At 40.3% G+C, this 23,323-nt stretch overlaps 3 protein-coding genes across 5 annotated transcripts in view; all 3 read right to left on the bottom strand.

Annotated features, from left to right (window-relative positions):
- Positions 1 to 2,419, bottom strand: part of adam11 (ADAM metallopeptidase domain 11) — a 34,968-nt gene extending 32,549 nt beyond the window's left edge. For 2 of the 3 annotated variants that reach the window (XM_086303717.1, XM_086303716.1), the window contains exons 1-2: positions 2,037 to 2,418; positions 1,733 to 1,884 (exon numbers count right to left, since the gene is read on the bottom strand). In XM_086303717.1, the coding sequence (XP_086159843.1) occupies positions 1,733 to 1,884; positions 2,037 to 2,094 (210 nt within the window). In that variant the 5' untranslated portion in view covers positions 2,095 to 2,418. Of the gene's footprint in view, positions 1 to 1,732; positions 1,885 to 2,036 lie in introns of all 3 variants that reach the window. The other variant, XM_086303714.1, reaches the window with a different exon arrangement.
- Positions 2,420 to 2,964: 545 nt separating this feature from the next.
- On the bottom strand, positions 2,965 to 9,381 carry dbf4b (DBF4B-CDC7 kinase regulatory subunit). Its single transcript, XM_086303712.1, has 12 exons — positions 9,203 to 9,381; positions 8,682 to 8,876; positions 8,058 to 8,231; positions 7,794 to 7,844; positions 7,626 to 7,695; positions 7,162 to 7,226; positions 6,932 to 6,971; positions 6,794 to 6,839; positions 5,816 to 5,947; positions 5,474 to 5,615; positions 5,230 to 5,357; positions 2,965 to 5,139 (listed from the first exon to the last, which is right to left on the bottom strand). The coding sequence occupies exons 1-12, from the start codon at positions 9,320 to 9,322 to the stop codon at positions 3,714 to 3,716; spliced, it is 2,589 nt and encodes an 862-aa protein (XP_086159838.1). The 5' UTR covers positions 9,323 to 9,381; the 3' UTR covers positions 2,965 to 3,713.
- An 810-nt stretch (positions 9,382 to 10,191) lies between these two features.
- On the bottom strand, positions 10,192 to 22,144 carry LOC147323392 (gap junction gamma-1 protein-like). The gene is made up of 4 exons (XM_086303713.1): positions 22,032 to 22,144; positions 21,870 to 21,932; positions 21,030 to 21,110; positions 10,192 to 12,706 (listed from the first exon to the last, which is right to left on the bottom strand). The coding sequence occupies exon 4, from the start codon at positions 12,652 to 12,654 to the stop codon at positions 11,290 to 11,292; it is 1,365 nt and encodes a 454-aa protein (XP_086159839.1). The 5' UTR covers positions 12,655 to 12,706; positions 21,030 to 21,110; positions 21,870 to 21,932; positions 22,032 to 22,144; the 3' UTR covers positions 10,192 to 11,289.
- Between the last annotated feature and the right edge of the window lie 1,179 nt (positions 22,145 to 23,323).

The raw sequence follows: 23,323 nt of genomic DNA, 5'->3' as shown, positions 1-23,323 counted from the left end.
TGACTGTGTACTGTTACTTAAAGTGGAGCTTTACTCATTAAAAATATTCTCATACTTTCACTGGATATGAGCACTGGATTTCATAGCTATGACTCACAGATCAAATAAGAGTTTTTCATTAGGAAGGCCCACATTGTCCAAAGTCAAACTCAGAGCATCAGGTCACAAGTGCGATCAGCACTTTTAAGACTTATTTTTGGCTTTTATTGGCAGCACAATAGCAGACAGGGAAGCAGAGGAAATAACATACAGCAATTGTAGCTACATTTTGTACCCACAATTGAAAACCGCCCTATTGTAAGTTTTAAACCGGCCACTTGATCTGAACGCCAGCATTAACGTTTTTCTAAACTGGGAGAAATCCCAGACTAAAATCTTTTTTCCAGTTCGTAATTACAAATTTAAAGCTGGGGACAGTTTTACAGCAACATTAAGGGGAGTCTGCAAAGCTTTTCCTTGTTTTTGGTTTTTTTATGCTGTGTATATACTTCAAATACTCACGTCAATGTGTGTACAGGTAAGAGACTAAAGGTCAGACTTCACACGGGTCTAAACATAGCAGCCCCGTCCACCTGGTGTTCAAACCTTCTATTTGAGAAGGGCAACCAGCTCAAAGTGTGGAGCTACACCTGCACGATTCAGACAGTTGATGAACTAAAGGGATGCACAGCTGCCTGGTATAAGTTAAATAAAGATTATTTTGAACTGAGAATCATGCAAAGCTACTTTGGTAGAGCCCAAGACTGAAAATATGAAGCTGGATACAGGAATAATAGGCCCACTTTAAATCCTTACGATGCATAATCACAAAAAACAATCACTGTGCAGCGATCGGCAGCTAGCACAGTGTAAAGTAAGCCTGCTGATTGCATCTCATATCTAAATTCAAGTCTAAGGGCACCTCTGGTATCAGCAGAAAGAGATCACGAGACAACACGCTGACCACAAGGGGCACATCAAGGTCAAACCCATGTCATATCCACTGACCTGACAGCCGCTGACTGACAGCGTTTACAGCAAAGGCAACAAAAGAGGACAGGTAGAGGTGTGAAATATCATCTGATGAGGCCGAAAGGAGCAAAAGGCTGAAGTTGAGGGGGTGGGATGTGTTTTATCTGCCTTTTTAATGCCCTGGTGTGTGTGTGGGGGGTGGGGGTGTTAAAGAATGGTGTAAATGTGACAGACAGATGACTTCAGGAGAGAAGGCATAGAGGGAAAAACAAGCTTGACAGAGAGCAGATTTATTACACAGTTTCCATCTTTTCTCTGTAGCAAATAGCAAAGGTTGGTTTACACTGTCAGTGTCCAGCTTTATGCACAGTAAACTAATCTGAAATTAATACAGCCTGGTTACATATCATGAAGATGACCCACATCAGCAAAACTATAACTAAAAATGTGAAAATTTTAATTTCAGTCTGCTAAGAGCAGTTAACAGACACGCTTTCTACTCTACATTTTTAAGATTTTCTGCATCATTGATGAAACTGTTCCTGCTGGATGTTTGACTAAAGGCAGTGTTAGAAAACATCTTGGTTGGGGGGGGGGGGGTCTACAAGGTCTACTCTTGATGTCTTTCTTGTCTTAATCTGATCTCAATGTGGGGAAAATGTAGAAACTAATATTTATGGAAATCTAATGACGATAAATGACGTGTTCAGTTCTGATGGTTTGGACAACAGGTGTAAAAACAACAACAAAAAAGGCGGTAACAAAAGCAGGCAAAGCTCACCTGCTCACCGGCTGGGTGGTTCTTGACCCGGGTGTCCAGTCGGCTGTGCAGGAGCTCTTCCTCAGTGTGGATCTGCTGCAGGAGTCGCTTGGGCTGAACGACCTCCTCCGCGGGCGGCAGCCTTCCCTCCGGACTCCCCCATTCTCTCAGAGCTGCAGAGGACACGCACACAGGTGGGGCGAAAAGGTCATTTATAAGTTTTACTTACCAGAATCAACAACTGGCCGTGAGCTTCTTGATGTCCCTACTTATTTATTACATCGCGAGTATTTGGCTCTGTGTTTGAAGCGTGGGAACCTCTTACCTGTCTCGGCGTACCGTGCGTACACTGTAGCGAACAGCAGGCATCTCACCGCGAGCATGATGCTCACATAGTCCCAGTGATTTCTTCCGTGCAGCGCCGTTAAATGAACCGACACCAGCCGTGAGCGGAGCTGTAGCAGGACTCTTGTTGTTGTTGTTGACAGTGAAAACAAACACAGCAGCTTGGTGCCTTCACGTTGTACGCCCGCATTTCTCACTCCCTGTCCGCCTGCGGCGCTTACAAACACCTTGAAGGGGCTCCTCCTCCTCTAGGCTGGGGTAACATGGTGTTTGTGTGTCCGTGTTGCCCTGAGCTGCTTGGCTTCACACACCTGTCTGCCGGCCTCGTTACTGAGTGAGGCTGCGCGAGGAAACAAGCGGCACGTGGGGCGTGACGGGACCACCCACACACTAATGGATCCAGCACTCGGGCCCGGGAGCCCGAAGGGAAACACCTGATATCACCGTCAAGATTCAGGCATTATTTTAAGGACTTCAAATGCATGCCATCCATCTAATGCACTTCAAACAGTGGTTTATTATTTATAATGCAGATGAGCTAAGTGTATTTTCTTTGCCCTGTCGATTAGAATAATAAATACATTTTCTTATAATTAATATTGAATTAAAGCCATTATCCCGAAAGAATTATGTAAATGAATATATTTGAATTATATATACGCAATAATATGATTCACTTATCGGTTGGGTGAAAACTGGGCAGTTAGTATTAATGAAAACTGGGATGAGGAGAACATATCAAATACTGTTCATATCAGCTGGTCTGATGAGCCAAACGGGACACATCGACTTGCTGCTGCCCTTGCTTCATCCATCACTTATTTAAGTTTGACATACAGTCAGCATTTATAAAGTCTTCACCACACATGGAAAAAAAAAGAAGCTTTTTAAAGCACACAGAGGGGGGATATTTATGAATAAAAACATTTATTAAAAAAAAAAAAAACACTGTACAAGGTTTCAATTCACATTCCCAGAGACAACTGACATACCTCCATATGCAAAAATCATGTTGCATTCCCTTTGTCACATTGTGACCTTTTTTTCATGTTTAGAAGCAGCAGTGAGTTCTGGACTTTATAGACCATTTCATCATATCAAAGATGTCCAAAAATGGTATTTATTGGTAGATGACCTCATACTGTATATCTAATAAACCTGACTTGCTTCTCCTTGACAAAGCCAGTCCTCTGGCCCACCCTCAAAATGCAGGAAGAGCTTTTTGACATTAATCAGGTGATTTGGCTCACAGTTCGTCAGTCCTCCACCCTGTGAACGCCTCGTCTGTTTGACCATCAACACCAGCATATGTGGGACCTGATCCAGGCGCAGCACTTACAGTAATTGAATAATGCCCCCTTTCAGGAAGGCCTCATTAAATTCTCAGTATCGCCACAAGTTCCCGAACAGAGCTGCCTGAGCGACTGCAGTCAGCACAACACACAATACTATTAAGGGGACTATGCACAATGAGGGTTCAAGAGGAACATGATCATCAACAGGATTCAAATTCTTGGGAAGATGCAGGATAAATTAATCAGCATGTAATGCAGAAGACAATTAAATCTGAAATTAAGCCCTAATTTTAAATATTTATTCAGTGTACAAAGGGCTTTTGTGCTTCGCATCTTTCACAAAAAAGTCAAGAAAATAGCTGTCAGTGCTGAACCTCTACAATCTGTACCACAGTCCTGCTAAAAGGGTCCCTTTCTTCCCCGCACATTGAGGCGGATGGGGTTGATGGCTTAAGGACAGTATGCAGGTGTGACTCGTAGCTGGTGTTGTGCATCCAGGGACACGGCCTGTGGAGTAGTTCCTTGTCGAGCTCACAGTTCTGTTCAGTGGAAGCCAGAGGTGTAGCTGAGGTCGGGCCCAGCTGTGACAGCAGGTCACAGTCCCAGTCTGACTCTGAGGATGATGGAGAGAGCTTTGCCAGGTCTGGGATGAGGCCTGGCTCGATACAGATTGAGGTAGAGTGAGATACTGAACGCTGAGATTCTTGACTAGAAATCCCACTGTGACATTTATCAGTGTGGAAGTCGACTGGTTGAGTGGCAACCGGGTCAATTTTGACAGAGGATCGAGCTAAATTCTGTGCACTCGGAAAACAAAACGTACTACAAGTCTGTTTTAAACCAAACATATCCACAGTAGTAAATGTTGAAGAGACAGTTGAACTGAGACAAGACTGAGAGATTTCATAACGGAGCTTGTCCAAGAGTAAAGCGCATTCACTCTTTGCTGTATTGTCACTTTGTGGTTTTGGTGGTTTAATATTTTGTCCCGTCCAGCTATCACTGTTACCAGTCTTTGTTGTCCTCATCCTTTTACTGTTGCTACATTCAGGGCTGGCAGATCGACTGCGCTTTTTGGAGTTTACTGCGATTTCTGACTGACGAGGAAGGGAACGAGATCTACCAGAAGATCGCGTGGTGCACTCCAAATCTCTGTTAGAACACACAAGCCCAGCAAACTCAACAACGTTGTCCGTTTTTGCTCTTCCTGCATTGGTCACAGCCCCAGAAGTAATTGGTGGGGTGGAGAGAAAATCTCTGAATGCTGAGGCAAATGTAAACACACCATCCTCAGTTGATCCTTCCACAGGCTCCTCTGTGATGTATGGTTGGGGACTGAGGACAGGGGGGTCTGAGTAAGGACTTTGAGGATTTATAATGTAGGAATAGGGGACTTGGGGGCTGAGGACTGGAGGCAGGGAGAAAGGGTCAGAGAGGGGACATGGAGAGAGACGCTGAATTTCAGGCAGTTGATTGACTGAGTCCTGGGCTTCTACTTCAGGTTTTAATACAGGCATGACTGGACTCAAAGCCTGAGGATGCATATCAGGCAGCTGGCAGTTTGTCACATGATTGAAAGACCGAGCGCCTGGATTTGGGACGGTAAACTGAACTCCTGGTGATGGACTGGCAGGGCCTGGACAGGAAAGAGGACCCCTGGTAGGGCTGGAAAGGTGAGTATTTAATGATGAACCTCGTCTCCGCAGGGCCTGAACAGTATGCTCCGTCTCGGCATCAGAAAGAGGCTCCAGTTCACAGACATCATGGATAGGCAAAGGAGTTGGAAGTCTAGAGAAGGATACAGACAATCAGTTGAAAACAGAAAAAAATATATATATAAATAAATCTATATCAAAATATTTCATAATCCAAGCTGACCTGCTCAGTTCTTCTTGCTGGGGTGGATTGGGATCAAATTCTGGAAGCATATCAACCACAAGCTCATCCACCAAGCTGTAATTCAAAGGATCCAGCACAAATGTGCGGTGCTGATTGGACTGCAAGTGCTTCAAGGACAAAAAAAAACAAAAACAAAAACCCACACCATGAAAATGAACAAAATCACCCAAAGGAACCAACTTCTATTTGCTTTAAATAATAATTAAAAAAAAAAAATTCCTACCTCTTCCAGATTTGTGAATGATTGTTGGCAGCATTCACAGTAAGAAGGGTCCTTTTTGCGTGGTCGCCAAGGTGAAGGGTTACAACTAAGTGGGGATTTACTTTGGGATTTTTCTTGAATGCTACTTTCAACTTTCTTGACCCTAATTAAGAAAAATACAAATATTATGAACCCTCAAAATACTTTTTACACAATAAAACACTTTCTTCATGGAGTGCAATTTATTTCCACCATCATTTCAACCATTTATTCAAAAATGAAAAATAATCAAACAGTTTGTAATATATATATATATATTAATCAGTATTATTCAAACAGTTAGCCAACCACATGTGAACAAACCTTGTTTTGGTTTCCTCCATCTCTGTCTTCTTTTCAAACCGAGGAGGAGGAGGACATTCAAAGGGACTGAATCGACCAGCGTAGTACAGATCTGGGAAGGTCATAGACTGCATGTGCAAAGGCTTGTATTTCCTGTTTACATGGCAGAATAACAGAGGGAGGAACAATAGAAAAAATGAAAAACCAAATAAAAATGTCTGTATCAATGTTTCAACATTACAACACTAAGAATATAAAGACTGACTCAGTAATACAGTAATTATATAACTGAAGCATTTTGAAGCTATATTAACCACTTTTCAAAAACTTATTTGAGATAGACTGTATCTAGCAGTCCAGATGCCATGGGTTCTATGTCATAGCAATGGCCCATACACATTAGCCAGATCACATCAATTAACTGAAATGAGAGCGCAAATGATGGGCTCTGTTAGCACACAGAGATCCCCTGCAGGAAGGGGCAGTGGAGCTTGCAAAGCCTCATCAAATAGAAATCGTATCCAGTTGAGCTCTGGCCTCCTGGGGAGCTGCCTCAGTGGGAGGGGAGCTCTCACATTACAAGAAATTCAACTGGGCTGAAATACACACCTCCAGAACCAGCACCCAGTGGGGCAAGATGGGCAGAAACAATGGGATAGATCACTGCCCCCCACTGCTGCTTCACTGTCAGTATGCTTAACCCTCTAAAAAAGGCTCGAATCTGACACCGAACCATTAAATGAGGCTTTGCAGGCCTTGGGGGAGAAAGAAAAACCTTCCTTTGCCTTGCTAAATCCCAACTTGTCTATCTTTACTGACTAGGATTTAATTTGGGGAAGAAAAAAAATTAACTTAAAACATCGGAGTATCTTGTTATTTTAAGCTATTCTAAAACTAGGCGTGACTGATTTCTTTTTTTTTTTGACTGATTTCTAAAGGAAAGAAATAAACTTTCTCTTCCTTAAATATAAACTGAACTCCTCAAAAGAGGGAACTCACCTGCTCAAGTCTTCAATTTTAAGATACGGGGATCTCAAAGCCAAAGCTGTTGACAGCAGATTTGAGAAGGAAAAGACAAATAAATTAGCCAAAGTACAAATGTGAGGAAATTGAATCAAAACATAACCACAGACTTACCCTTGACAGCAGGAGAGCCTTGATGTTTAGTGCCAGTCTTCTGCAGTAAAAATAAAAATCATCAATATGAAACCAACATCAACTATATCTTTTACTTCATTCAGTTTTAATTGGTCTCCATCATGTGTTTGCTCGCTATCGTTACCATTTTCCAGCCCTAAAATCTAAAAACCGCTACAACAGGAAATCTGTCAAATGATGTGAAAAGATAAACAGCTCAAACACCTCACCTCTGCCCTCTTGTGTTTAGTACTGAAGCTCTCTCGAGTTAAATGTTTCAGATAACAGAGGACATCTGATAACACATTAAGGAACAACTTTCAATGTGCAAAACACAAATAATGTTTATTTAATCTGGGCACTGAGTTTAAAACAAAGTACAAAGGACACTGTAGACATCTCTCCTAAAAAGATACTTTTGAGTACTGAAAATAACACAATAGTTCAAGTCCAGCCACTTTAGGAACAGTCTGGATTTGATGTAGCGCTTTGCCAAGTTTCTGATTGTTCCTTGGACAAGATAAACAGCCACAAACTGGTACACAGCAGACAACTCCAATTAAAAGCCGCATTAAAATAGCAGCATACAAGAAAACATGAGCAATCACACAATGCCATCTGCTGTGAGCATAGGCTCACTGCATGTTAATCATGGTGTGTTGTGAAATTCCATTAAATTTAGTCAAAAGGATACCATCCACATGCAAAATCTTGACTCCCCATGATCGAGCACTGGACAAAACACTGCTTCCCTGCAGTCGTTCCTACAAGGCAGATTCATCAAAAAAGAGACAGTGAAGAATTAAAATATCAAAATACATCATCAGTACTTATAAAGAGAATTTTGTCTTCATTGACTTACATTGTTGCGAATGGCTTTTTCGAGCAGCGCTTTCCCTCGACTGCTGCAAGCCTATAGACACAAATGCAGTGCAGTTATACAGTGTAGTTCATTTTAACTTACACTAATGCCTAATGAGTTTGATCTTTTTAGTGATCTTGTGTTAGAATGTTTTCAGAGTAGCTTTCCAGGTTTCAGGGCAGTAAATCATCTGCCAAAATAGATTTGTGGTATTTGATAGCTAACCAAAAGCCTGACTGAAAGTGATAAAAGGAGATAAAGTACCATTGGCCTGGGAGTTCCAGGTCGCTGCTTGATGAGGCCGTTGTCCCGCTGCTTAATCAGTTGTTGGGCTGATTGACTTGCCCCACCCTTGGAAACAATACTCTTCTTGTCCAGGCCTTCTTTGTTTCCAGTCACAACAAAGTTTACATCCTTGTGTAGAAAACTCTCGACCCTCTTCAAAAAAAAAAAAAAAAATTAAAACAATATCCATGTGAGTTTCTGATGAATGCAAAATCTAACCTCAGTCCAGTGGATGTACTGTAAGTGTTCACTGACCATTTGGACTTATCAAGTGTTTATCAACAGTAATAATACTTTGTTTTCTAAAGAAAACAGACACGAGTACAGGCAATGACATACAAAAGAAAAGATCAGATCAGTGAGGACGATCAATATATTCGTTATTAGGGTTGTATGCGTGCAGAATTCAAGACTAAATCCATTATTCAAAGGTTTAAAAGACTCAAGATTGATGCTTTTGTCATCTATATCAAAAAGTGTCTGTCTTCTTACAGACACTTTTGAAGATATATTTTAAATACAATGCGACAGCCTTTAAACAACAGCCTTTTAAGCGCCTGTAAAAAAAGGTTCCACTGGCAGGCTATCTTAACATATGCTTACCCCTCCAAAAAGAGAGATGGATTCCAAAAGCAGGACTGTTGGCTGTTTCTTCACATTGTCCAGGTAGAAGGTCTTTCCCTCCAGCTTTTTTGGCCCAAGACACAGCTTCCCCAGGAGCCCATATCCACGTTCTTTTGAATACTGCTGCTGTTGCATGATCCTGGTGCAGTAAAGGCTGTCACAAGCACCAGGAGCCTACAAAAATTAAAGGAACATCTGTCAAGATCCAAATAAGCTTTTAAGTTACAAAACCGGCAAGAGTATAAATTAGCTTTCTAGCAACTATGTTTACGATTTTTTTTTTTTTTTAAGTGCAGCAGTTTAAATTTCGGTCACGTAAGATAACCACCAAAACGCAACTGCGCAGTTCAAGTTTCAGCCTAGCCACTCTGCTAGTTAGCTTTAGCCGACTTGAGCGAGGTTAGCTCTCTCTAACAACAGCCAGAAACCATTCAATGTCGGCTAATTTAACCCATGTTCTGCTTCTTTGTGACAAAAAAGAGAAAAGAAACACGGCTTACTTGTGTTTTGTTCCTGTGCTGGAGAGAAGCGAAAAAAAACCCCACTGCTATCGCTTCGTCAACAAGCCGGCGAAGCTGTAACCGCCGCTTTTTCAAAAACACTGGAGGACGTGCGGACATGAAGACGGCGTAACATCCGGTCTGACGCTGCCTTCAGGTGCTTTTCAATCAGTGTGAAATCAAAAGTTGAAACGCCTTCCCATTTTAATTTAGCACTGACGTCAAAAAAGAAAAGACTGTTTGCTCCTGACGCTGCCCTCCACATAACCTGTTGACTGAAACGTGAGCCCTGGCTTTCATTTTCAAATATACCTTTTAATATATATGAAATATATTATGAGTTAATGGTAAGGTTCTTACAGTCACTGGTACAGTATCCTGAACCCAACACAAAAGCAACCTGGTTATCAATTTTGGCCCTTGAAAAAGAAAATAAGACAAATAACTTATGAAATTCAAGAAAACAGACAATAACAATTAATGAAAAGCAACTTAGCTGTTTAGTTGATGCTTGATCTGACACTTATTGCAACTGATTATCAGCATATCAGCGGGTCAAACACAATGACTACAGAAAACTACAATCACTGGTTAAACACATTTCCAGAGAGAATCCCCAAGATTCATTTTTGACTACGGTATGTTAAATTCTACTTGCCATGTTAGTTTTAAGGAGCCATAAACTAAATATTTCACCACAAAATATATTAGATTTCTCAGTGATGAGTTTTTCTTTCAATAAAACTTCCAACATATGACAGATTTCAAATATAGACACAGAAAAATTTTGGTAAGTTTTATCTACAGGGATCCCACTGAAAGAGACATAGAACTATTATATTATTCCCTCTTTGTGCCCAGCAGAGGGCAATGCAAGCTTAAGCTGACTACCAGTGTAAATTACCCACATGCTCAAATATTCAGCATTAAATTAATAATATAGTTTTCATTCTAGACTGACAATCAAACCATTGAAAACAAGACAAAGATTATGAGACAAATACAAACTCTTTATTCAAAACATGCACTTTTTGTTCCTAAAAATATTTTTTAACAAAACCAAACACAGTAACAACAAATGACAAATGGCCTTTCAGACTGAAAATATGGAAATCCAAGTAAAAGATTGATAAAAGAAAGAAACAAATGAAGCATATAAAAAGCTTGATACACTCGTTCTTTTTAATGTATACTACTGGATGAATGGTTGAAAAAATAAAGTATGTTAAAAAAAAGGTAATACCTGTACTATAATATATGACTTTTTTTTAAACTTGCCTCTCGAAACAATAACGAAAACTTCTCTTTTCTTTCTAAAAAAATAGTGGGAATGCTTTTAAAATACCAAAAGAAAATATGGTGAAATTACCAGCTGAAACATACTGTCTGTTATTTTTTTGTCAGCTGTTTTCAAACACAACTTCTAAAAACAAATCATCAGAATTAGACCAGGACATTGTTGTTTTAACTTACATAAAACAGACAGCAGGACATTCCAGTCAGCTGCATTTAGACTATCGGAAAAACTCCCTGTGGTCGTGAGGAGGGCACTGCCTGACTATAGCGTGCAGGAGGCAGGAAACAGGATGACCACTCATTACCTGTGAACTCAGCAGAATATTCGCTTCTCTATTCTTGATTTTGCACAATTAAACATCATGCATTTTTTACTAGAGAACTGGCATGTTAAAGACAATATCTAATGATTGATACGGTTTAGGGCTGCAGTACATATGTGAAAACAGCCTTTTTGTTGCTTGTGGGAAAACGATCTACACCAAAAAGAAACTGAAGAACAATTTTGAATATTCATGAGCAAAATTATTCAAATCTTTAACTGTGGATGGCAATGAAAAAAACATTAACTCTGTAACATAAAGGGTTGCTCAGTTTGAATGAAGCTGCTTTTAGATGGTTTAAGTAAGGCACTTTCAATTGCAGCATTAAAGTCTCTGCTTAAAGAAGGTAAACAAAAACAGGGTACCAAAATCTTAGCGCAAAAGGTATTCAAGATATTATTTTCCTGCTATACAAAGCTTTTTCACTGAACTGAGCTAAATAGGTAAGCTGTTTTACATAGTCGTGTTTCAAATCCACTCTGAACCCTTTATGACTCCATATTTGCTGCTACTGCTGCTGCTGCCTCTGTCTGTATCTGCCCTGCTGGAGGCGTGTCTGTTGGTCTGCCGGTGTTTACGTTCACGGTGGGGCTTGCTGCGGTTGTTAGTGTGGCTCTGCAGCTGGATGTAGGTCTGATTATCACCCTCCAGGATTTTCTGAGGTCTACCGCTGTCCTTATGAACAGCCCTGGGTGCATCTCCCTTCCCAACTCTGCACTGGTTTTCATCATTAATGCCGTTCTGTTGACGCTCCTCTTGGGGAATGTTCACGTGATTCTGCTGACATGCCAGCTTGGCATTAGTGAGATCAGTGATGGGTAGTGGTTGGTTGTGGTTCCCTAGAGAAGGTTTGACGGCGATGTTGTACCCAGGTGGAGGCGCTGGTGCATTCCAAGAAAATGGGTAAGAGCTGTAGTCTTCCTCACTCAATCTCACCTCGTTAAGACGGCCTTGTCCTCTTGCCAGCCCGTAGAGCTCCTCATTGGGGAGCTCCGTCTTGCGGGAGTGTATTATCTCATACATGGTACCAATGCCCAGGTGAAGCATCTCCCATATATTGAGTGCTAGACAGAGCAGGGAGACTGTGTACATGATGAGGAGAAAGATTGTCTTCTCAGTTGGTCGCGACACAAAGCAGTCCACCTTATGAGGACAGGGCTGGTCTTTGCATACATAGGTGGCAGGAACGGAAAAGCCATAGAGGGCATACTGACCACAGAGGAAAGCAACCTCCAGCAAGGAGCGCAACAGGAGTTGGACGACGTAAAGGCGCATCAATCCATCCTCTTTGATACGATGACGCCCATCATGGCGTACTTTGGCTTTTTCTTTTCTATCACAGCTGCCTCCCTTTTCTGCTTCACAATCGTCGTTCTCCACCTCTGCCACTTCATAGATCATCGGGTCTTCCTCGTCGTCATCCTCAGCCTCTTCAATGCCCCTGTGCTGCTTTCTGCCTGCAAGATAGTGCTTCTTGGGTTTCTTCTGGGTAAATCCATTCACTCCCCCACTTTCTGCCTTCTCCTCTGCCCGAGCAATTTTGTTGACAGCGTAGCCCAGGTACATAACTGAAGGGGTGGCCACCAGGATAATTTGAAAGACCCAGAAGCGGACGTGTGAGAGTGGAGCGAAGGCGTCGTAGCATACGTTCTCACAGCCTGGCTGTGCTGAGTTGCAGACGAACTTGCTTTGTTCATCGTAGTAGATTGACTCTCCTCCTACGGCTGTTAGCACAATGCGGAAAACAATGAGAGTGGTGAGCCAGATCTTGCCCACAAATGTAGAATGGTTGTGGATTTCTTCCAGCAGGCGAGTCAGAAAACTCCAGCTCATGGTAGTGGTGGAAAAACTACAGCAAGAGGCAACATACACGTCCTCTTACTCCCTGTGGAGAGAACAGAAAGCTTTGGGTCATGCATGCAAACTTAAAAGGCAAATATCTACATTGATTCATTGAACACTAAGGTGGTTATGTCATCTCTTTTCGAGCTGCCAAGGGTAACAAATGAAGTCAGAGACAAAAGAAGAAACTAAAGGTTTACTCCCTCCAGGATTCGCTGCTTCTACCATAACCGAGTATGGCTGCCCCCATTCCCCTGATGGCCTGTGCTCCAGTTTGTCTCTTTTGCTCCCCTTTTAATCCTTCTCCCTGTCTTTTCTATGTCCTAAACTAAAAAGAAACATCATTACTTCTACTTCTATCAAACATGGTTTAGGGAGTGACGGCACACTGTCTTCTCACATAGATTTATCGGTTGGTTAACTTGGCATTTTTCATTAGTGCTACAGGTCACATGAAAAGCCATTACAGGGATCTTCTAAAAGGAGGTGGAATTGCTCAGAAAATTAAACATTGTGCATGCCATATATATATTACACTTTGGCCTGAATAAGGCCACAAAGGTTTTTTACACATTCCTTATAACCTTTACTGCAATTTAGCTTATTGTTCTATTTGAAAACATATAGTCAACCATGGTGCTATTGACATAATACAACCACAATATGTGCATTAAAGATAAAATGAGCTTCCTGAAACAAAAAAAGCAAATAAAAAAGTTCCAAAACTTTGTATAATGCAAGCAAATTCGTTTAACTCACTGCTGTACATCCACCTGAAGGACAAAAGGATACTCTGAGGAACAGGACTTGACACATATGCTCTTGACATGCCCTCCAGGATTACAAATGTACATAACTAACACACTTTTTCCCGCCTTTGACATATTATTTTCAATTTGAAGACAAACTAAGTTCAGCACAGAGCTCTTCTTGCCAGAATCTGATAATACAGAGTAGGAAAAAAATGATTTCTTACTCTTTCCATTTTTGTATATCTCTCAATTTGTCTCTCTTTTTCCTGACACGCAGAATGAATTGCTCAGCTTTTATTTTACATATAAAGACGCCACACACTCTTCTACTGTACTCACTATGTGTTTTGTTTAGCTCCATTTGTTTGCACAGATGGGTATGAGCACTTAGCTCTTCTGCAGAATGCACACCTACCTCCTGATTCGAAATAAATCACAGGCAAGTACTTTGTCTTTCCTATACATGGTAATCAAATAGTGTATTTCTTCACAATAACAACACTTTCATCCTTCAATGATAGCTGTGCCTTGTAGCTCATGTCCAAACACATCCTCAATATTAGTACACAAAGGGAAGAGTAATGAAGCAGATGGAACGCCTAAGTGTAATTGCCATCGTAATTTATATTACACCTTAAAAACGAAAAGCCATTCAACGTTGATTTGTTAATTTACAACAATATACAATATATTTATTTGCCTATTATGGTAATGAATGCACTCCGCATTAAAGTCTGATTGATATATTGGCTATCTGATATTACTAGCTGCATGAAATACATAACACAATGCAGAAAAAGATGCATATAAAAATGCTGTTCTCACACAGAAAACTGCCATTCACCTGTTTGCTATTTAAGGTAGGACCTGACCTTCAGAATTCACCTGAGTGTTATCTAACTGTGGTATTCTTCATCTTGTCTCTTTGTAAGGCTCTGTGAACTGGCCGAAGACCTCTAATGTGCTTCTTTATGTGCTTAGGACGTCCCAGCGGAGTTCCGAGACTGTTTGTTACTTGGCGGAGTTAGGAGATTCTGTTCGGGGATTTTGATTCACAGAACCTTCCTTCCATTAGATTTTGTACATATTGGACTCTTAAACCGAGCACTTCAAAAAGACTTTGTATATAGCACTATCTACACCAGCACTGTAAATAAACTCACCGCACTTTCATTCCTGAGTCCTGCATTTGAGTCCGGCCAGACAAATCATGACAGCAGAGTGTGGATCACAGAGCAGTAAGTGCTGCTTAGGCATTCAAAGTAAGCAAAGTAGTTTTTAAATATGTGTTAGAAATGGATAAAAACACTGACTTATCATTTTCTTAAATCTAATTGCTAGAAATTAATGTTGGCGTAAGTGCTGAAAATCAAGTATATGTGCATTAACCTTTTATCCCTAATCCAATGATAATTTACATTTAAGTTTAGCTGAAGTAAAGCCATTCATTGATGTTCAATAATGGCACCATTTTATCATATTAATGTAAGCTGTTGAGACCCAAATGTACTAAGCAGTACATATCAGCATGATATTGCAATTAAAAAATGTTTTGATGGGTACGGAAAAAGAACACAGTTCATTTCAATGGTGATCAGCAATTGGCAGAGAGTAGAACAAATTAATGAGCCAAAAACAGGCAGACCTGTCGCATGGGATTTATGTAAGAAGTTTTGAAATAGCATGACGTTTCATGAGATTTCAGTCAATGAGAGGCAACTGAATTCCAAGATCTAAAGAGAAGCTCTAAAGGGAAGAGGGGGGGGGAAGGAAGGGAGAAAAAAGACTACAACAAAGTTATTTTTTGTGTGCGCACTTCTGAGATAAAATACACAGACATGTGTACTGATCTCTGTGTAGAAATGTGACTAACAGCCTGAAAAAAAGCAAACGTCTGTGCTCACGGTAACTTGGTCACTTGTAACCCGGCTGCCTATGAAGATGCAAGTTATATCCTCGTACGCATCTTTTATTGAGATTTTTCTTGTCCCTCCCTCCAATACCCCACGTCAAGTTCAGTTCAGTCAGTTCTGCTACATTAATATACCAGTATTACTGAAGACCAGAAATATGTGGGACTCGGCTCCAAACTCCGTGAAGAGCTACAGGAGAGAGCTCACAGCTTTGAGTCATCCACAATCGGCAATTACCCACTAGTTCTGATAACATCTCCAATTTCAAAACCCCCACCGGCAGCTATCACAACCACATAAGGCGAAAAAACTAAGACAGGCCTTTTTGTGTTAAAGTTGGTGCAAATTATAGTAAACTGTGTGCCGCAAACCTTAGTAAATCCTGTTTGTGTGAGTCATTTAAATATTTTCCTCCTAAAATTTCTGGAAGGCAGCAATAAAGCTAGCCATAAAAATACCTGTGTCCACGCCTTTCAGTAAATGGTAAATGGCCTGCATTTGTATAGCGCTTTTTCTAGTCCATAGGACCCCAAAGTGCTTTACACTACATTCAGTCATTCACACACTGGCGATAGCAAGCTACATTGTAGCCACAGCTGCCCTGGGGCGCACTGACAGAGGCGAGGCTGCCGGACACACTGGCGCCACCGGGCCCTCTGACCACCACCAGTAGGCAAACACGGGGTTAGTATCTTGCCCAAGGATATTTGGCATGCAGCCAGGAGGCAGCCTGGGATCGAACCACCGACCTTCTGATTAGTGGCTGACCTGCTCTGCCACCTGAGCTACAGCCACCCCGTCAGTCACAAAACTGACAGTGCAACTTGTAAATACCAAAGGCAGCTTTTTTAAGAGGTTTTAATATAAATCTAAATTTTTATTTTCAATTAAATTAATTTCAGTTTTGTGTATATAGTGCCAGCAATACAAACTTTGTCTCAAAGTGGTTTCTATCGTGAAGTAAAGAGCCTACAATATTAGAGAGAAAACACAATAGATCAGACAATCCCCTGTGAGTAAACACCTGGTGACAACAGTGAGGAAGAGCTTCCTGTTACAGGAAGAGATGTCTGGTTAAACCAGGCTCAGGGACGCCATCTAACTCCAGGACATGTGGGTAAAGAGAAGAAAAGGAGAAGAGCACTTTTTTTCACTTATGCACTACTACTAAATACTCTACCTAACCCCAAAAAACCTCTAAGCCGAAGACACCCATTTGCTCAAATCTAGGGCTGCAGACGCCTAAAGTAAGTAAAGTTTTAAAGATCTAGACTTCTGTGGGGCAAACTTTGCATGTGATGTGCCTGACTTTAGAGGCTTCCTAAGAAGAGTTTGTATTCAAACAATCTAGCTCCTGCTCTACTACTTGTAACTGTACATGACAAGAGGAGACAGAGATGTGACACGGGAACATGACTGAGATTGTGCTGGAACTGCTGATATATGGAATAATTAATTTTACCTCGCTGAATAGAGCATTCATCAAAAAAGCAATTCTTTAAAGCTTTATCTTTACTTGGTTCATTTATGTCACAAGAAAAAAAATTACAAAAAAATCAATCAATCAAAAGACAAATCAAATGGGTTAAGGCACTATATCTTTCATCTGTAATCTTCAGGACACCACGCTGCAAGTGACTATTACATGCTTCATACATAATTTGAATATAATAATTGATTGAGGCGACTGTTGTTGTGATTTGGCGCTAGGGCTGTGCGATATGACCAAATTCTCATATCCTGATATAAGACATCTATCGTCCCGATAGCAATATAAATCACAAAAATTTAACATTTTCTGTAAATTCTGTGAATTCTCGGGCAGCTCGTCTTGCGGGAAGTGTTTCCAGCTGTGTGTCATGTAGCTGGAGTCGAGTGTTTTAACCGATGCATGAAACTATACATTTTTAGACATAAGTTGTAAAGGCCGCTGTTTTCTTTGTGAGTATTTATTACACGGCGTGCTGCGGGGAAAAGCCTGTTCTAACGTTTGAGTCTAAGGTCTATTTTTTAGCACCTGGCGACTCTTTTTTAATTCTCATCCGTAAATAATCTGCTCTTTCACGTGATTCGGTTTATTTTGAAAAGTCTCAACAGGATATTGAGCTTTATTGTGAAAGGTTTATGTGGACCATAAACAAGCGGACACGCGACGGTGTTACCGTCGTTGTTGCTAACCACAACGCATAAAAACAGGCGCTTGTCCATCCGTAGTGTGGTTATATTAAATATAAGAGAAAGAGAGAACTTTAAGAAATTAATATAGCCACTACAGTGACCATCAAAATGATGAAAAAGTATTGCCGTAAACAGTTTATTTTGCGACACCACGAAACAAACGATAGACGTTTTTATATCGTCATCCGATATATATCGTTATATCGAACAGCCCTATTTAGCGCTATATAAATAAAATTGAATTGAATTGTCAGTGTATTTTGAGTGTGTGTAACTGAATATAAACAATACCTCATCAGCCTTTTACAACTGAGGGGTAAAAACTTCCAAGTATGACGAACTATGTCAATTTCAACTTTACATAGTTCTAATTTAATCAGCTTTTAGTTTTGATGTTGATATAATCTTAGAAATGGATTCTGACATGGTATTTGTTATAGGTAGTTCTCAGAAAAGATTATTAATTAAGAATATTCTTTTTAGAAAGCTGCCAAAGCTTTTGGCTGTTTTATATCATTGTACACTGAATGACACAGCAATTCACTCACAAATATGCTGATAACTGAGACAATTAGAGGTTTTCTATATTTTTCAGAATGCGTCACTTCAACAGCCCAGATAAAATGTGATATAATATACACCACCTATTATACAAGTTCAAATGCAGGGCTCTATACGCACACACACATACTGATTCCATGCCAGAAGAATTTCCCACTAACGCTATGTAATAATAAACACAGTGACACACTGTCACATTCAGTAAGTATGACACATTAAAAAAATGTCCAGCTGCTAACATAAGACTCAATATTCTTCCTTCCTAATGTCTCACCATGAAGAAAAGAAGTTCTGAATGTCTCATTAAGAGTCACGTGCCCTCCAAACCTGCACATCTGGCCATGTTGTGTAATGTACCATTTGGAGGCCCAGTAGCACAGTATCACCACTACCCAAACACAAACCTTACCGACGGCATGAAACTGGGACAATCCTTCACATTGCTCATTTTTTAACTCATAATCAGCCAGGATACGCATGCAGTGTACAGCAAATTTAAACATAAAAACAACAACCTAATGTAATTAATGTAGGCACACGTCTCACTTAAGCATAGCAAGATACATATACAATAGTTTTAACTGATCTTCTTGACTCAAAGCAAAGAATGAAGCAAAAATAACTCAAAATATTCCGAATATTTTAAGCTTGAGAGTTCCGTTTTGATGAGAGGTTCCCAATATTATTTGCATTTTGCATCAAATCCATGTGTTTTTCTGCACTAAATCAAACACTCAAGCACAATAGACATTTCAGTATATTACATGATCAAAATCACAAGGAAAACTGTAGATTCTTGTCAAACAGAGTAATGTGGACTCAGTGCCGCTTCAACACAGACTCATTATGCTTACTTGTATCACAGCCCTAATCTGAACAGAGAACCTGGGTCTTTATATTTAAGCTTTATTCCCACGGGTCTTAATAAAAGGTTCCTCAGCAAAAGATTTTTAAGGAGCATATTTGGGTCTGATGATCAGCAATCCTCCAATCCGAAAATATTTATTTCAAAATAAAAAACAGAGCCGTATTTTCACACTTAAAGAAAGGTGTGAATGAACATCTGTTTAGATAATTACCTTTCTGTGATTATGGCCAGACTTTGTGATAAACACGCCATCCACATTTGTTAAACACATATGCACCAGACCAGAGCCTGCTGTCAACACTTTTTTGCTTCCATAAAATCTCTTAATTCTATGGTGGGAGGACAAGAAAATAAACCTCACAGTTATGTCTTCATGTAAAGCCACCTAGTCCCTAAATGTACAGCTCCACGCCCCCGGTTACTTATAGTGCCACACTGAAAGCTTTCCCCAGATGTCTCCCAGACCCAGACCCGCCGCCTCCTGCTTCCTACACAGCTAGTAAAAGAACTGGGGTTGTACATGCCTATCTGAGAAGGCTTCAAGCTGTGGATGTGAAGGTTAGTGGTTTCCTTCAAAGCTGTAAAAGTGATGCTCAACCCAAAATCTAACTTTGAGCATGAAACAGTCAACAGCTATTAACTTAAAAGGGAACTGTTAAAAGTTTGTAGATTGCTGAGACTGCTCTTATTTTTGGAGCGCGTTTCTTCTTGATGAGATACACGTTATATACACAGTAGAAAGCTGAATTAAAGGAGGGAAAGCATGCATCCCATGCTCCCTGCCTGGACTCAAACCAGGCATTATCTTAAATGTAACTAACAACCCCTTGCCCTGGCATTTAGACAGAAGAACGAGAATTGCTTCCACGCTGTGTCCCAGAGCGAATAAGTCAACAACAAACAAGAATTCATAAGATCAAAGAAGCAAGAGGCAGGTTTGTCGGGGCACTACACCAACGCTAATGAGGATGGAATAAAAAAGAAGAAAACAGTGACAACAGCCGGCAGAAAAAAACCATGTCTAAGCTAACGTACATAAATAAAATAATGACCACGTATTTTTCCCAAGGAAAACAACAGCGGTGTAGTTAAACTAAATTAAACCATCAGCATTTCTTATCTCTGTACCTTGCCTTTAAGAGGCAAAGCCCACGGGGTATTTCCAGGGTCACTTTATGAGCCATCCACTCAAAGATGTCAAAACACTCACTATGACACAGCATGAAGCGCACAGTTTGATATGGACACGAGCCTCTAGCTTAAAGAGTTTGTTTGCCTACCTTGAAAAAGTCAAGACAGGTACATTATGGTTATATAATCCTGAGATATAGCTGGAAATACCTTGTGTAATAGGCGTAGCAATATTTCTCTTAACATTCAAAATTTACGACATGCTATTATCTATGCAGGCGTTCTCATAGTTGTTAAAAATTTTGAGGCCAAGTAAAGAGGTTTGGACTTCCACGAAGGGAAAATGAGAAGTACTGTGATAAAAAAGATATTTTAACTGTTTTTTTTACGAGTGGGAAAAGTCCCCAAATTGGATAAACTGAAGAAAATTAATGGAGAAATATATAAAATACCTTAAGGTAATAAGGTAACACAGACCCTCTGTCTTAAAAATATGCTGAGCATTTGTGGTTATTCACATAATTAAATGTGAGGGGAAAACGTAGGTTTGTATATTTTCAAAAAAGATAAAGAATAAAATTATATCGCTTATATTAATATTGTGTAACATTGCATACATAATCAATTTCATTCATAAACTCATGCTTGTGTACCTGCAGTGCTGCATATGTGGCATTAGTTCATGTGAACAGATGATTAAAGAAATTCCTGAACCAACAGCAGCTGCCGTTTTGCACATTTTGTTACGAGTCTGAGTAAAAAACAGCTTGAACAGTAAAATTGCTCTAATTTTAAAAGACGACTTATGAATGATCTTTATGTCATATCACTCAGCTGTCATATCATCCAAACTATGATCTAGGATTTTAGTATTTTACTTGGTTGAGTAATTTAAACAGCCTTAGAGCACAGGATCAAATTCATTTAAAAAACCATTCTCAGTATTGTGATGAATCTTATTACCCCCTTGCTTTGTGCTTTGATTCCTTTCGATCCTTCCTGTTATTCCAACCAGAACTCAGAGAGACTTCAAACCCCATGTGCCTGTAAAATAAATAGAAATATATATTTTTTAAAACTATGTAGTTAAAGAAAATCTGACAGGTTTTTAGTCTTTTTAAAAAATATTTTCACATATCTGTGTTTATGTTTTTAGCTCCTATAACTGTGCCTTGCCTAGCTAGAGAACTAAACTGTCTTTCATTAAACAAAAGAATTTAAATTAAAATAGTAATATTTGGACCCACACAGCATGCTCTTCCAACTACTAATTTGGTTCTTAGTTGCTGAAGAAGATCCACATGTTAGAAAAAAAAACTTATTCAGGAAAAAGAAAATATTTTTGCTGCATACAGACTAAAATAAAAATTTCCTAACAGGAGTTTAAGGGATTTATGCTAACTTTATGCTAATGCTAAAATAAGATGTCAAAGTTTCAGATAGGGTTTTCTTTTTTGGGGGGGGAGGGGGAGTCACCAAATATATTGTACACACTTTTTAAATATTTGAATTATTACAAACAACATTTGTGAAATTACGGTAGTGTAATAACCTACAAAATAGTCGGCTAACTAAATCTGCAACCAGGTAACCGAACTTGCTAGCAAAGCTGAGTAACTTGCTAAACAGGCTAATCTAACATTATAGCTTCTTAATCAAAACACAACAAAATTGTAAGAAAAAACAGGAGAAAGTCAAGTCTCGTGGTCTTTCTAGTGCCCTAATGATTCATTCCAATCTTTTAGTAATAATTCCCTCAAAACAATTTTCACAGTTACTCATCATTTATTGTAGCCACCTCACCTTTTTTGGCAGACTTTTGCTGGATCAGCATTTGAATCATCAACCAGCAAGATGTGGTACTCCCTGTATGCAGAGAAATACAGTCTTCACCACAAAATTACACCACAGTGGTTAATAATCATCTCCATTCACATAAAAGCTGAGGGTGAGTTTAGCTCTTACTGTTTTAAATGTAAAAGTAGCTCCAGCAGGCTGAACCAAAGACGGAGGGAGCTTGGTTAGAGCAGAGGAAGGCAAACTGGCTGAAGCGGGAAGGAGGGGTTTCTGGGCATGTGTGTGTGTGTAGGAGAGAGAGAGTATGTGATGCATTATAAGGCAATTTTCCTTCTTGATTTTTCTGTTAAAATCAAAAAGATGACAGTTAAATGCCAGGGTTCTGGTTTATCTGCCTTTAAAGCCTGACAGCATCATTACCATTTTAATTTACACATTGCCTTTTTCTGTCTACATAAATTAGCTGGATGATCACTGGCTCTGATTTTAAGTACTGTATAGTGTAGTCTTTTATTTTCCCCCAGTCAGGATCTGATGTCAGATCTCGGCCAAATCAAACAGGAAGATCAGAAGTGAGAATCAGGAGCTGATGTATGAGTACCAGGACAGGTAGCAGGGGAGAGAAGGAGAATGGGAGTCAGTAGAGGGAAGACAGAATACGTGTGTGTGAATGAGAGGGAGATAAATGGAAAGATGAAGATGTGAGGAGTAAATGTAGTGAAGGTGGATGAGGTCAAATATCTAGGGTCAGCTATATAATGCACAAGCGAAGTGAAGAAGTGAGTGCAGGGAGTGGGTGGAGATGAATGCAAGGGTTGATTAGTGACAGGAAAAGCTTTCAAAATGGTGGAGAGACCTGCAACAATGTATGGTGTGGAGACAGTGGCACTGACAAAAAGACAAGAGGCAGCTGAATGTGTTAACATTTTCACTAGGAGTGACCAGGATGGACAAGATTAGGAATGAATACATTAGAGGAACAGAGGTGTGTGAGGACATGGGCAGAGGAAGGATCGTGGCTCAAGAGTTAGGAGTTCACCTTGTAATCGGAAGGTTGCCGGTTCGAGCCCCGGCTTGGACAGTCTCGGTCGTTGTGTCCTTGGGCAAGACACTTCACCCGTTGCCTACTGGTGGTGGTCAGAGTGTCCGGCAGCCTCGCCTCTGTCAGTGCGCCCCAGGGTGGCTGTGGCTACAATGTAGCTTGCCATCACCAGTGTGTGAATGTGTGTGTGAATGGGTGGATGACTGGATATGTAAAGCGCTTTGGGGTCCTTAGGGACTAGTAAAGCGCTATATAAATACAGGCCATTTACCATATATATTAGACAAAGGATATTGTAGACCACGGTGCCAGGCAGGAGGAAAAGAGGAAGCCCACAGAGGACATTCATGAATGTAGTTAAGAAGGACATGCAGAGGGTTGGTGTGACAGGATGCTAGGGATAGGGGGAGATGGAGGC

The sequence above is a fragment of the Aulonocara sp. 'chitande type north' Nkhata Bay genome, linkage group LG8 (genome assembly GCF_057382095.1).
Source record: "Aulonocara sp. 'chitande type north' Nkhata Bay isolate Kocher_YH1m ecotype deep benthic linkage group LG8, A_spYH_male_GT1.1, whole genome shotgun sequence".
Classification (NCBI taxonomy): domain Eukaryota; kingdom Metazoa; phylum Chordata; class Actinopteri; order Cichliformes; family Cichlidae; genus Aulonocara; species Aulonocara sp. 'chitande type north' Nkhata Bay.
This window is presented reverse-complemented; position numbering and strand designations above follow the sequence as displayed.